General features: G+C 43.3%; 1 protein-coding gene across 9 annotated transcripts in view; it reads right to left on the reverse strand.

Annotated features, from left to right (window-relative positions):
• Positions 1-12,337, reverse strand: part of SIPA1L2 (signal induced proliferation associated 1 like 2) — a 252,931-nt gene that overhangs the window by 19,867 nt on the left and 220,727 nt on the right. For all 9 annotated transcript variants that reach the window (XM_075924747.2, XM_075924746.2, XM_075924753.2 and 6 more), the window contains one exon: positions 320-451. In XM_075924747.2, the coding sequence (XP_075780862.2) occupies positions 320-451 (132 nt within the window). The remainder of the gene's footprint in view (positions 1-319; positions 452-12,337) is intronic.

The following is a 12,337-nucleotide window of genomic DNA, read 5'->3' on the forward strand; positions in this document are numbered from 1 at the left end:
AATTTTGGAAGACTGCTCTATTTACTGACTGCACACTATTTTTGAAAACACATCAGTCAACACTTTAATACTTACACTACTGCAACGTCTGTATGAGGGTTTATTATGCAAAATGGGAGAAGGGGCATCACTCCTGGACCGCAAATGCAGAGTTGATAACAGCTATACAGTACATATTGCATCAAACACATCTCCTTATTTGAAAGGAAGTGATACTACAAGGACAGAAAAAGCTATAACTACTGAGAAACAATATTTATTTTTCAAAATGAGGATATAGACAATACTGAAAAACTGTCTTTATGCTGAGTTTTCTTACCTTCAAACGCTCGTGCAGCATCTACCAGGTTGGACCAGTCTAGTCCTGCAGCAGTGTCCGGAAGAGGCATCAGACCAGGATCATTAAATTTGGTTTTATCAGACAAGGAGCCATCTGAGAACCAGAATTCATCTATAAACAAGCACAAAAATTAGTCTTCTTATGACAGTGGTCTATATTTGGTTCTGAAGCCATAAGAATTAGATTTTGAAATTATTATATATTTGTATATATCTCCAAAAGGTGCTCATCCTCACTTTTCCCTTGTCCTCTGTCTCCTGCTTTTTCTGTAAATGCTCAGTATCAGCATAACATTTAAAGAGGCAATGATTGAGGGACAAAGAAGGAAAACCTCCCCCATCACTAGAGGTTTTAAAAACAGGGTGGGCCAATGTGTCAGGGATAGATGTTTATTTAGTCCTGCCTTGGTGCATGGTGGCGGATGTGATGATTTTGAGGTCCCTTCCAGCCCTATAGTTATATGATTCTGTGTTCTATCTGTATACAAACACAATATAATAAATATTTCAGTTAGACATACTGACATTCATGAAAGTAGATATAGCAATTAGAATTAATCACATCAGGGAGAGGAGAACATTAATTTTATAGTAGTAAGATTAGTGATAGAAATGCTTATTTCCTTAAATTCAGCTAAAACGTTATTTTACTTCAATCATTTAAAAAAAGACTAAGCATTGTTAAATCAGAGGGTTTTTATTAAAAAAAAAAATACAGAAGTTTCTCCTCCCTCCAGTTCTTCCTCAGATATAGATTATGTTTGAGGGAATGTTTTTCTGATCACTGCCCCACCTTAAAAAAGCTGTTTTTCCCCACACAAGAAAATAAAATGTACACAACATGTGGAATATCTTTCACTCGTAGGAAAAAGGCACGTTATCACTTGTCCAGAAATTAATGGAAGACTATAATAATAAAGTCTGTGTAAATTTTACACAAAACACAATGTGTCACAATACCTTCGGTTACATACAGCAGCCTCTAACACAATGATCACCTTTCTAGTGGAAAAGATGGCATGGAGGAGCAGGCATGCAATCCCCAATTAAAAAAAACACATGGGAGGCTTGAATCCCAAGTATGATGCAGGAGAGGTAAAAATCTCATATACCAGAAGATTTTTCCATCTTATTCTACAATTTATATGCAAAATATTCCACTAAGTTCTGATGGAGTACCTAAGAAAGTTTACAGCTAGTCTGTTTACTAGAATTTGTTGTAATATCTGTGTGTCTACAGAACCTCGGAAATACAAAAGTAGATTTTATATTACATGGAACTTTCAGCATATACATATATTCTGTTTCCACTTACTGCCTATTTCTCTGTCCAGTGCTTTGAATATTGAAAACCTCTAGAAAAATTAAATGTGTCTAGGGACAAAGTCATAGTTGGGACAGATCATGGAACAATCTCTTGGGTGTACGGCTTGGAGTCTATAAAAGTCCTTTATATATTTTGGTGCTTGACAAAAAGGGAAACCTGCTTAACAGACCCAATAACTTTATTTGAAAGGTAGTGACGCAGTCCTTAATCTTAGAGAAATAGGCACTCACTTCGGAAGAACCCATGCTTTTGTGTGACAAGTCAATAGAAGATTGAAAACCTGTCAAGAAAGTGTCAACTTGATAAAACTCTGCTGGTTTCACAAATTGGAGTGTTGAATTGATTTATTCACCAGTAGTCATCCTTCATTTTTTGTGTCTTTGTGAGAACCTAAATTAACATAGAATCTACACTACTCTGTCCAGTGTAGATAGACAGCCTCAAGAGCAGACAGCCTGCTGGCAGAAACATTGTTATTGAGGGGTCTGGAATCTCATATGTCCAAATTGATTGAAGAAATTATAAAGAGTAGTAACAATGGTCCAGGCATCAGCATGCTATAACAATTTGAATTTATTAAAAGATATAAGCATAGATAAGGAAAAAAAAAGGAAGATTCTGGTGTACTAATAGTGTAAAAAATTTCTGGAGCTCTTGAGTTTCAAGGAATGATTCTTCTATGCAGTTTGTATTTTGGGTGTGGTTTGGCTATAGGAAAGAAAAGACTCTACCCCAGGGGTGAGCAAGTTATGGCCCTCCAAGCCACTGGATCCGGCCCGGTAGCTGCCCAATCCGTCTGACAGGTGCTACCGGGACCCTCACAGAGCAGCCAGCTACTTCAAAGCAGCCCCATGCTGCATTAAGCGGCTAGCTGCTCCTTGTAGCTCTCTGCCCAGGAAGGTAGAGTAGGAGGGGAGGCTTTGCAGAAACTGGTCAATGGGAGCTGAGAGATTTTGCTGGAGGTAGGTGCAGCATACAAAGCCTCCCCCTTCCACCATATCAGAGAGCCACAGGAAGCAACCAACCCTTTTAAACAGCCTGGGGCTATGGCAGGCGGGAAGCCTGCCTAAGGGTGTTGTAAAGCTGCTGGTTGGGAGCCACCTAAATAAGCATCTCAGCCACAGCCTGATGCTGGCACCCTAGCCCCATTGCCCACCCTTGTTCAAACCTCTCCGGGATAACAATCCATGCATAAACCCATAGTTTTAAAGACAATATTTTTGTTTGTGTAGTCTGTGCTTTTTGGCAGTTATTGATCTTGTAATTTCCAGTTCTTTTCTATAGAAGAAACCAATACCATACCATCCAACTTTATTCACTTCCCTTTTATTATTGCAGAGAAGAGAGGAGATCAAAATTGCTCTACATTCAGATTCAGCACATTTTTATTTAAAATTCAGAGGTTCTAAAGCAGTTCTCCTGAAATCAACTGACCTTAGTGCCAGAAAAAGCCTGCTTATTCAGAGAGGTTTCTTATTTATATAAGGATAAACAGATTTATCTTGTTTGGTCCATCCTACTACCAATGCAACAATCCTTTTTCTGTCACCGTGAGTTGTGAGTGTTCTTGTCATTAGGAGGTCTTTAGGGTGTCTTTTTGCGGGAGAGAGGGAGTTCTGGTATATTTCATGTGGCACTTACTGAGTAATAACATAAGAGCGCCCCATGTTTCTAAAATTAAACTGACTCTTAATTATCTTAATTTATAGAGATACTGCAACTACAGCTGGCATCCAAACCATATGCAAACATACTGGGTCCTTATGCCTCTTCCAAACTCTTCCCTCCTGCAACTTTTGCTCCTCCCGCCAAGTTCCAAGCAGCTTGCTACACTGCACACAGCTGAATTAATTTGCTCCTCTACAACATTCACTTTTTTAGGCAATACTGTGCACATCAAGATATCAGGCTCTTTATCAAGTCACAACTGTGAGCGCTTCCCAAGCTAAAAGGCACAAGACCCATAAAGGAGATCACAAATCAGGGAACTCAAGCACCCCATGTGCACCATCTGCAAGATCTTTGTCCAACAATTATCTCCTTATGTAAAAGACTCAAAAGAATAACGCAATGGAACTGTTACAGAGCATTCAAATTTGAAGAGGATGGCTGGCAAGTCATTATGTATTTCTTTTTGGAGAGCAGTTACAGATAAGTAGTTTCCTCTTCTTTGAAGGTAGCCTTCATTAAAGATTCCCCCTTCTGGAGATTAAAAAGCTCCAGGGTTATTTAAAACAAAACAAGGAGAATGTGAAGATAGTTAATGTATACCTTTATTTGAATGGTGGGATAACAGGTTTCATATTTTAACCATTTTGCTAAAGCTATGTATACCCCTGGGACCTTGGGAGCTTAGTATAGAAGCCTCTACCCTTTGAGCTAAAAGACAGCTGGCTCTCAGCCCATGCTGTAGAGGTCTCTTGTTCTTATCTGTTGCTGTGGTCTAGGTGCTACTGCATGGGACAGTGACCACACTAGGTATGTGGGCTACACATGCAGGTATCTTTTTCGGTTTGCAGAAAAGCAAAGAAGAAAAATAAGATATCCTAGTAAAAGGTTCTACAATAGACTAAATATTGACTCCCGATCAGAAGTGCAATCTGAGCAATAGAATCTGAGTATATTCAGTTACATTGCTCCCTTGTAAATCTCTAAGATAAAAACAGATTAAAAGTTTGCTGCATAACAGACTCACTCCATACCAAATGAACCTTGACATAACATACAATCTGCAGTCCTGCCATGATATAACAATGAAATAGCTACTGACAAATGTGGTCTCCTTGGAGACCACGCAATCTATTGAGTAAGTGTCAACTGAAACAAAGGTTTGTGTATTTTTAAGAGTTTTAGTTCTCTCAAAATAAAAGCCCAAGGATCTTTAGGCATCAAGTTGATTGAGAAGAGTTTCACCAAGATTAGTGGGTGTGGATGAATGCAAGCAAAGGACTGAATGACTGAGGCAGAACTCAGTCACCATCTCAGGCCATAACACTATCGTACTTTTGAAGGATTTAGTTTAAAAAGTGAGCCAGTCATTAGAACATGAAACTCAAATCACTGTGGCTACATCTAGACTACAAGCCTCTTTCAAAAGAGAGTGTCTGGATTGTAAGCACTTCTTTCGAAAAAACGAGCCGCATTTTTGAAAGAGAGCACCCAGACAGTCTGGGTGCTCCCTTTTGAAAAAGCCCTGTTTGCATTGAAGAACACCATTTTTGGAAATAATTCTTTCAAAAAAAGGCATTCTTCCTCGTAAAATAAGGTTTACTGCGGTCGAAAAAAACACCATGTTCTTTCGATTTAATTTCAAAAGAACACAGCAGCAGTCTAGATGCAGGGGAAGCTTTTTTTTGAAAAAAGGCCACTTAAAAAACAAACAAACAAACAAACCCTGTAGTCTAGCCACACTCTGTGAGTGGAAGTCAGTGAAACCAGAAAAGAGATTTACCACATAAAAACCTTTGATTTCAGAGGGTAGCAAGCAGCTTTCATTAGCACAGTTGAAACCATACTGACAACTCCATGACACAAGGGTTCTTCTAATTTTAAATGCATCATGTGCCATATTAAATGTAATGGTTCTGAAGAACCAGTTGATTACCTACTTAAGATAAGGATCATTTAACACAAGGATCATTGAACATCCTCTCCTAAGCTTGGTCAGAACCTTTGCTCTCAAAGATGATGAATACATATGGAAACCTCCTTCAGAAGTGAATAAAAACCAAAGTGCATCTTGACAGTACATTTTCTTTCTGGTGCTTTGTGAAGAACATAAGTATTGAAACACCTCCGTACAAAATAACAATTCCAGTTGATAGATCCATAATCTCTTTATCCGGGGAACATTCTTATGCTTTGTTACTGATCAACTTAGTTTCTTTCTATGTCTGGGTTTTCCTTTCCTGCCTCAGTACAAATTGACAATGTCCAAATTCTACATTTGCAATCATCATCATCATCATCAACAACCATGAGCGCAACACCCATTGGTGTCCGATGCCTCCCTCACTATTTCCTACCATCTTTCCCTGTCCAGTGCAGAGTGGCTTAGTTTCTGTAGACTAGTTACGCACCAATCTATTATCTCATCTATCTATTCTCGGTGGGGTCTGCCTCTCCTATTCGGACCATCCATTATGCCGAATACCAGGGTCTTAACTTTTCACTTGTTTATTCTGCAGATATGCCCGAATAGCTGTAACTTCTGTCATATAACCTTCTGCAGCAGATTCTCTTTCAGCTGTTTCTTCCTATATAATTCCTCATTGGTGACCTTCTGCATCCATCCTATTCTCAGGATCTTTCTATAACAACTCCTCTTGAATGCCAATATCCTTCTCTTCGAATCTTTCGTTATCATGCACGTCTCACATCCATACAACATGCTGCTAAATACACGTTTTCAAGATGCTCAGCTTCATTCCTAAGCTAATCGCTTTACTTTTCCGGATCTTATCCACTGCCTTCAAACTCACTCTTGCTTTCGCTATTCTAGTCGCTATTTCCTTTTCCTGACAATGGAGATGAAGTTATTCCACCCTGATTATCTGTTAACAACATGTTCATCTGGCAATTCAATCATGACCTGTTTTTTAGAACACTAAATTTACATAGGTCTTTGTCCACGAGATCTGTGTAGGTCCTCAAGATGGATTGTGAACACTAGGAACCTTCATTCCAAAACCTCAAAGCATTGTAAATCAGGGTGAGAAATACAGATCCCAGATGCATACCTGAGAGGACATGCACTAGTCTGCCTAGCCTTGCCAGGTGCTCAGCAAGTGCAATTCTACAGGGGCAGTCAAAACAGCTGCAGAGTGGGAGCTCTAAACTGGACTCTCATTGCTCTTTTTGCTGTAGTCTCAAAGCCGTGAGAGTGAGGGGAGCACAGATTAGGGCTGCAATTCCTTACTTTGCCCCAAATGTGAGAAGCATGCCTGCAGGGAGAATGAGTGAGGATTTCAGTGCTTTCCTTCTCCTCTGCTGAATCCAGCCACCAAATAAAAGGCTTCAGAATCCACTGGCAAGTGAACAGGAATTGAAATGAATAAGTCAGATTATGGTATCCACAGAGCAGGTCAAATAGGACTGCTGGTTCCTTCCTGGCAGGAAAGCAACAAAAGCCTCGTAGAGAAGGAAGATGGAACAGGAACACAATGACTCAGGAACTTTTGAATGGAACATGAGGAGAGTAGTGAGGAACAAGCCTGTGAACGCAGGTGTTTGAGCAAACCCTTCCAGGTACCAATGAATATATAAGCAGATGAACTCCTTCCCCTGCTCTAGAACAGAGTACACACAGAAGTTGTGTCATGTCAAAAGTTACCTTCATTCCTAGCTTTCAGCTGTATTCACAATAGGAATTAAAATGAGCAGACACAAAATCCATACCAAGTTTTCTGCCCAGTCTTAGCTTCTCTCATCTGTCCAAACATCTGACAACAAACATAATTTGTTTGACTGAAGGTGGCAAGCTAATCAATAGCTTATGGGGTCAAGGAGATGATTTATCAGCACAAATACAACTGCAACTGAGGTAGCTAGAGGCCTTGGACAGTTGCAGTCCTAGGAATAGAGCTGGGAATTCAGTAGCCTCTTGGTTCAGACTTGCTTTGGCACTTGCAGGGAGGCAATGACTGGTTTGAAAAAGTGTTTTGAAAACAACCAGAGGGGCAAGGATGCTTTCTGAGCTTCAGTATGTTCTGCTGACACAAGTACTGCTTCCTGCTGACCCTGCCTCCAGGGTGTCAAGGACAGCCTTGGGCCTCATTTTGGGCTTGTGCAACTGTGAGAGATATCAATACTGAGTCTTGATACCCAGCTGTTCCTATTGACTAGGTCACTTGAAGCCAAAACCTTCAGGCCCACTGGGCTTATTTCACATTAGACTGAAATGAAACGTGAGAGGTGGACGGGGAGCTTTCTGATTTTCTGTCTGCGACTTGATAGTTTACAGTGACATTGCCAGTAAATCTCAGAGTCTGTCAGTCTGTTTTGAAGCACATAATTGAGTAGTTAGGCCTGTTTGTGAACGATAAGGTCTGAACAGTTATTATATTGGTTATTGTTTTGGTCTGCCATCTGTCCATACCTCCACGACTTCAATGGGATCATGCTCCTAAGTCATATTTGCCTAAATATACAGTTATAGACTCAGTGTGGCACCTTTGAAAATTTTAATCTAGTTCCAATATTAAGGTTCCCCAAAGAAAAGTGGCTAATTATTTAGCAGAGCTGCTCCTATACAAACATACTGGCTACGTCTAGACTGGCATTATTTTCCGCAAATGCTTTTAACTGAAAAGTTTTCCGTCAAAAGCATTTGCGGAAAAGAGCATCTAGATTGGCACGGACGCTTTTCTGCAAAAGCACTTTTTGCAGAAAAATGTCCATGCCAATCTAGACACGCTTTTGCGCAAAACAAATCTGAGCTGTCTACACTGGCCCTTTTGCACAAAAGCTTTTGCGCAAAAGGACTTTTGCCCGAACGGGAGCAGCATAGTATTTCTGCAAGAAGCACTGATTTCTTACATGAGATCGTCAATGTTCTTGTGGAAATTCAAGCGTCCAGTGTAGACAGCTGGCAAGTTTTTCCGCAAAAGCAGCTGCTTTTGCGGAAAAACTTGCCAGTCTAGACACAGCCACTGGGTTTGACCAATGGTCCATCTAGCTCAGTATCCTGACCTCCTAAGTAGCCAGTGCTATGCGCTTTGGAGGGAGTGAAAAGAACATCCTGTCACCTATTCCCAGCTTCTAGCAAACAGAAACTAGGACACTTCAGAACACGGTTTTGCATGCTGGCTAATAGGACCTATCCTCCATGAACCCTTGTTATAGTCTTAGCTTTCACATCACCCTCTGGCAAGGAGTTCCAGAGGTTGCCTGTGGTGTTGTGTGCAGAAATACTTCCTTTAGTTTGTTTTAAACCTGCTTCATATTAATTTCATTGTGTGACCCCTGGTTTTTTTGTTATGAGGAGTAAATAGCACTTCCTTATTTACTTTCTCTACAGTATTCATAATTTTACAGACGTCCATCACATCCCCCCCTTTAGCTGTCTTAATAAAAGTTCAAGTCTTATTAATCTCTCCTCATATTGAAGCTGTGCTGTACACCTAACTTTAGTTTCCCCTTTCTGTATCTTTTTCAATTCCAATACAAGCAGTCCCCGGGTTACATGGGTCCGACTTACATCAGATCCCTACTTACAAACGGGGTGAGGCAACCCCGCACTAGCTGCTTCCCCCCAGCAGACCAGGGAGAAGCGAAGCTAGCGCCCCTCCCCCCCCCCAGCAGACCACGTTGACGCGGAGCGGCTTTTCTCAGCAGACACCTCAGCTTGAGAATAAAGGACTGAGGGAAGTGAGGTGTGGGAGAATAAAACTGAGCTCTGGACAAATGTTTGGCTAGAGTTTCCCCTACAATATGTACCAGTTCCGACTTACATACAAATTCAACTTAAGAACAAACCTACAGTCCCTATCTTGTACGTAACCCGGGGACTGCCTGTATATCTTTTTCAAGACTGAGTGACCAGATCTGCATGCAGTATGTAAGATATGGGTATATGATGGATTTATATAGAGTCATTTATATATGATATTTTCTGTTTTATTATTGAGCCTTTTCCTAAAGGATTTCCAACACAGTTAGCTTTTGTGATTGCCACTATTTAAATCAATTAAACTTATCCCAAGACCACTGTTTCTTCCTACTAAAAAGTGATAAATTGCTAAGTTCAGGGGTTTAATATTGTGTGAAGAAATCTCAATAGCGTCTACCTTGAAAAGGGGTATTAGGATCACAATTGTGCATTAACTTTTAAAGATACTATCACAAAAGATAAATGAGTTATCTTCATATCAAACTTAACAGTCTATGAAATTGATAACACTAATCTATCTATCGATCTATAGTGTGTGCATCTATGTGTCTGTCAGAGTCCATATGTTCAAGAACTCCGCCGGAATGGTAAGAGCTAGGGCTACCAAATTTGCTATGAAGCTTCTTCTTACCTTAACTTGAAGCAAGGGCAGGGTTTGGTTGTGCCAGGAAAACTGGAATGGAACTATTTCCCAGAATTTGAAAGGGGGACAAAGAGAGGAGGTATGATACTGAGAGTGGCAACTGGGAACAACAAGCCCGCAGGGGAGAGCTACACTGCAGAGGGACCACTGGGGGCACCTGCACCACCAAGAGACCTGGCCAGCTAGGTTTATAAGCTGTGTGTGTGGGAGGGGGGAGGGGGGGAATGGCTGCTGCAGCCTGGGGACAGCTCCCAGATCGGATACACCACCCATGGAAAGCCTGCAGGCTTTAGGGGGGCTGCTGCAGGCCAGGGGCAGCCTCTGGAGCTTCCCCCCTAACAACAGAGATTCCAGAGACTCTCATGGGCTACAGGGCATGGCCAGTGCACACAGCCCTAGCCCTCTAGAAGGAGCCACCAACCAGGAATTGCAATCTCTGCAGGAGAAGCCACTGGCTGAAGAACACATCCCTGGCCTACCCGGGGGAGCCAGTGCCAAAGCAACACCAACCTTGCCTCCCCCGGTGGCCCCATTAAGCTGCTCTCTCTCAACCCCTGTCCTGATTCCTGCATCCAAATCCCTTACCCTCAGACACCCACTTCCTGCTGTAACTCCCCCGCACAGTCTATAGGGGAGCCAGGACTACCCTGCCTTGACGATAAATGGTGATGTCTACCTTGTCCACAGGGCAGATAACTAAATAGCAAAACTCGGGCCTGTCTCAAGTCTGGTGCACATAGGCATGCAGGCAAGGTCAAGGGAGAAACTGTAAGAGGAAGGAATGTTTTGAATAACAATGCAGATTAAGCATAGTATGCGAGACCATGTCAAGAACACACAACAAGCAACCTTGGACTGGTACAGGCAGTCCCCGGGTTACGTTCAAGATAGGGACTGTAGGTTTGTTCTTAAGTTGAATCTGTATGTAAGTCGGAACTGGCGTCCAGATTCAGCCGCTGCTGAAACTGACCGCCAGTTCTGACTTACATACAGAATCAACTTAAGAACCCCAGGCGTCCCAAGTCAGCTGCTGCTGAAACTGATCAGCAGCTGATTCCAGGAAGCCCGGGGCAGAGCAACTCTGCCTCGGGCTTCCTGTAGTCAGCGCTGGTCAGTTTCAGCAGAAGCTGACTTGGGGACGCCTGGGGCAGAGCAACTGGGGTGCTGCTGGGTTGCTCCAGTAGCGCCGCTCCTCGGTACTACTGGACCAACCCAGCAGCACCCCATCTGCTCTGCCCCAGGCGTCCTGATTCAGCTGCTGCTGAAACTGACCAGCAGCGGCTGAATCAGGACCTGGGGCAGAGCAGCTGGGGTGCTGCCGGGTTGGTCCAGTAGTGCCCAGAGCGGCGCTGCAGGACCAATTGGCAGCGCCCCAGCTGCTCTGCCCCAGGGTCCAAAACAAAAGCCTGGTCTGCTGGGGGGGGGACACTAGCTGCGCCCCCCCCCCCAGCAGACCAGGGACACGGGGAGCAGAGCCGCAGCGGCAGCAGGGTGCCGCGTCTCTGAGGCTTTGCTCTGGCAAAGTCTCAGAGGCGCGGGACCCCGCCGTGGCTGCAGCTTCAGTCCCGGTGCCTGTGGTCTGCTGGGGACGGTCCCCAGCAGACCACAGGCACCGGGACTGAAGCGGCAGCCGTGGCGGGTTCCCGCGCTTCTGAGCAAAGCCTCAGAAGCGCGGGAACCCGCCCGGTGCCAGAGCAGAGCCTCAGAAGCGCGGGAACCCGCCCGGTGCCCCTGGTCTGCTGGAGACGGTTTCCAGCAGACCAGGGGCACCGGAGCAGCTTACGAACGGGGCTTTCTTGCCCCGGAGCTCGCAGCTAGCAATCCGCCACCTCAACCTCTGGGGCGAGAAAGCCCCGTTCGTAAGTGCGGATCCGACATAAGTCGGATCCGCATAAGTCGGGGACTGCCTGTACTTCTGTTTCTGATAAGCAAAAATTACAGATGCAGCCATACAACTGTCAACTATGCACATAGCAGCAACATCCTGAGCAGGATGTACTCCAAATAGGACATTGGGTATTTTACGTATCCTACACAACATGAAATCAATTGGTAAATATTATTAGAATGACCAAGTCTCGCTTTGCGATAAAATCGGCTTAATAAGAAGAATCGATGGAATGGAATGGGCAGGATTGATCCACAGGTCCTGCTCGACGCAACTAGAAGTAAATAGGCCCTTCACACTGATGACCCAGTGCATGGTGTTCCATTGCATGGGAAGAAAAGGAACCACGACCTCCAGCCTGGTACTGCAGGTAGCATACGGGTGAAGTGTAAGTGAATTAGGCTTTATTATTGTATTATAGTAACTCATATATTAATTGCTTTAGAATGTATAGTTTTTAAGGTTTAAATTGTATAGTAATTGTTTTTAAGACTTGTAAAACTTAAACAACTGTATTAACTGCTTAAAGTTTGTAATAAATAAGAAAGTGGTTCAGTATCCCTGGAGTGTCCTGGTTTCCCTTGGATCTAAAATAAATCAAACCACACAACACAACTCCCTGCCCTGAGCCTTTCACTCCCTACCCTGGGCTCTCCCACACCTCCCAACCCCTGCCCTTACTCCTGCATCCCCACCCCTTGCCATAAGCCCTCCAACCCACCCCTCCCACCTCTCCTGAGCCCCATTATT

Source organism: Pelodiscus sinensis, chromosome 3 (assembly GCF_052426305.1).
Source record: "Pelodiscus sinensis isolate ZL-2025 chromosome 3, ASM5242630v1, whole genome shotgun sequence".
Lineage (NCBI taxonomy): Eukaryota > Metazoa > Chordata > Testudines > Trionychidae > Pelodiscus > Pelodiscus sinensis.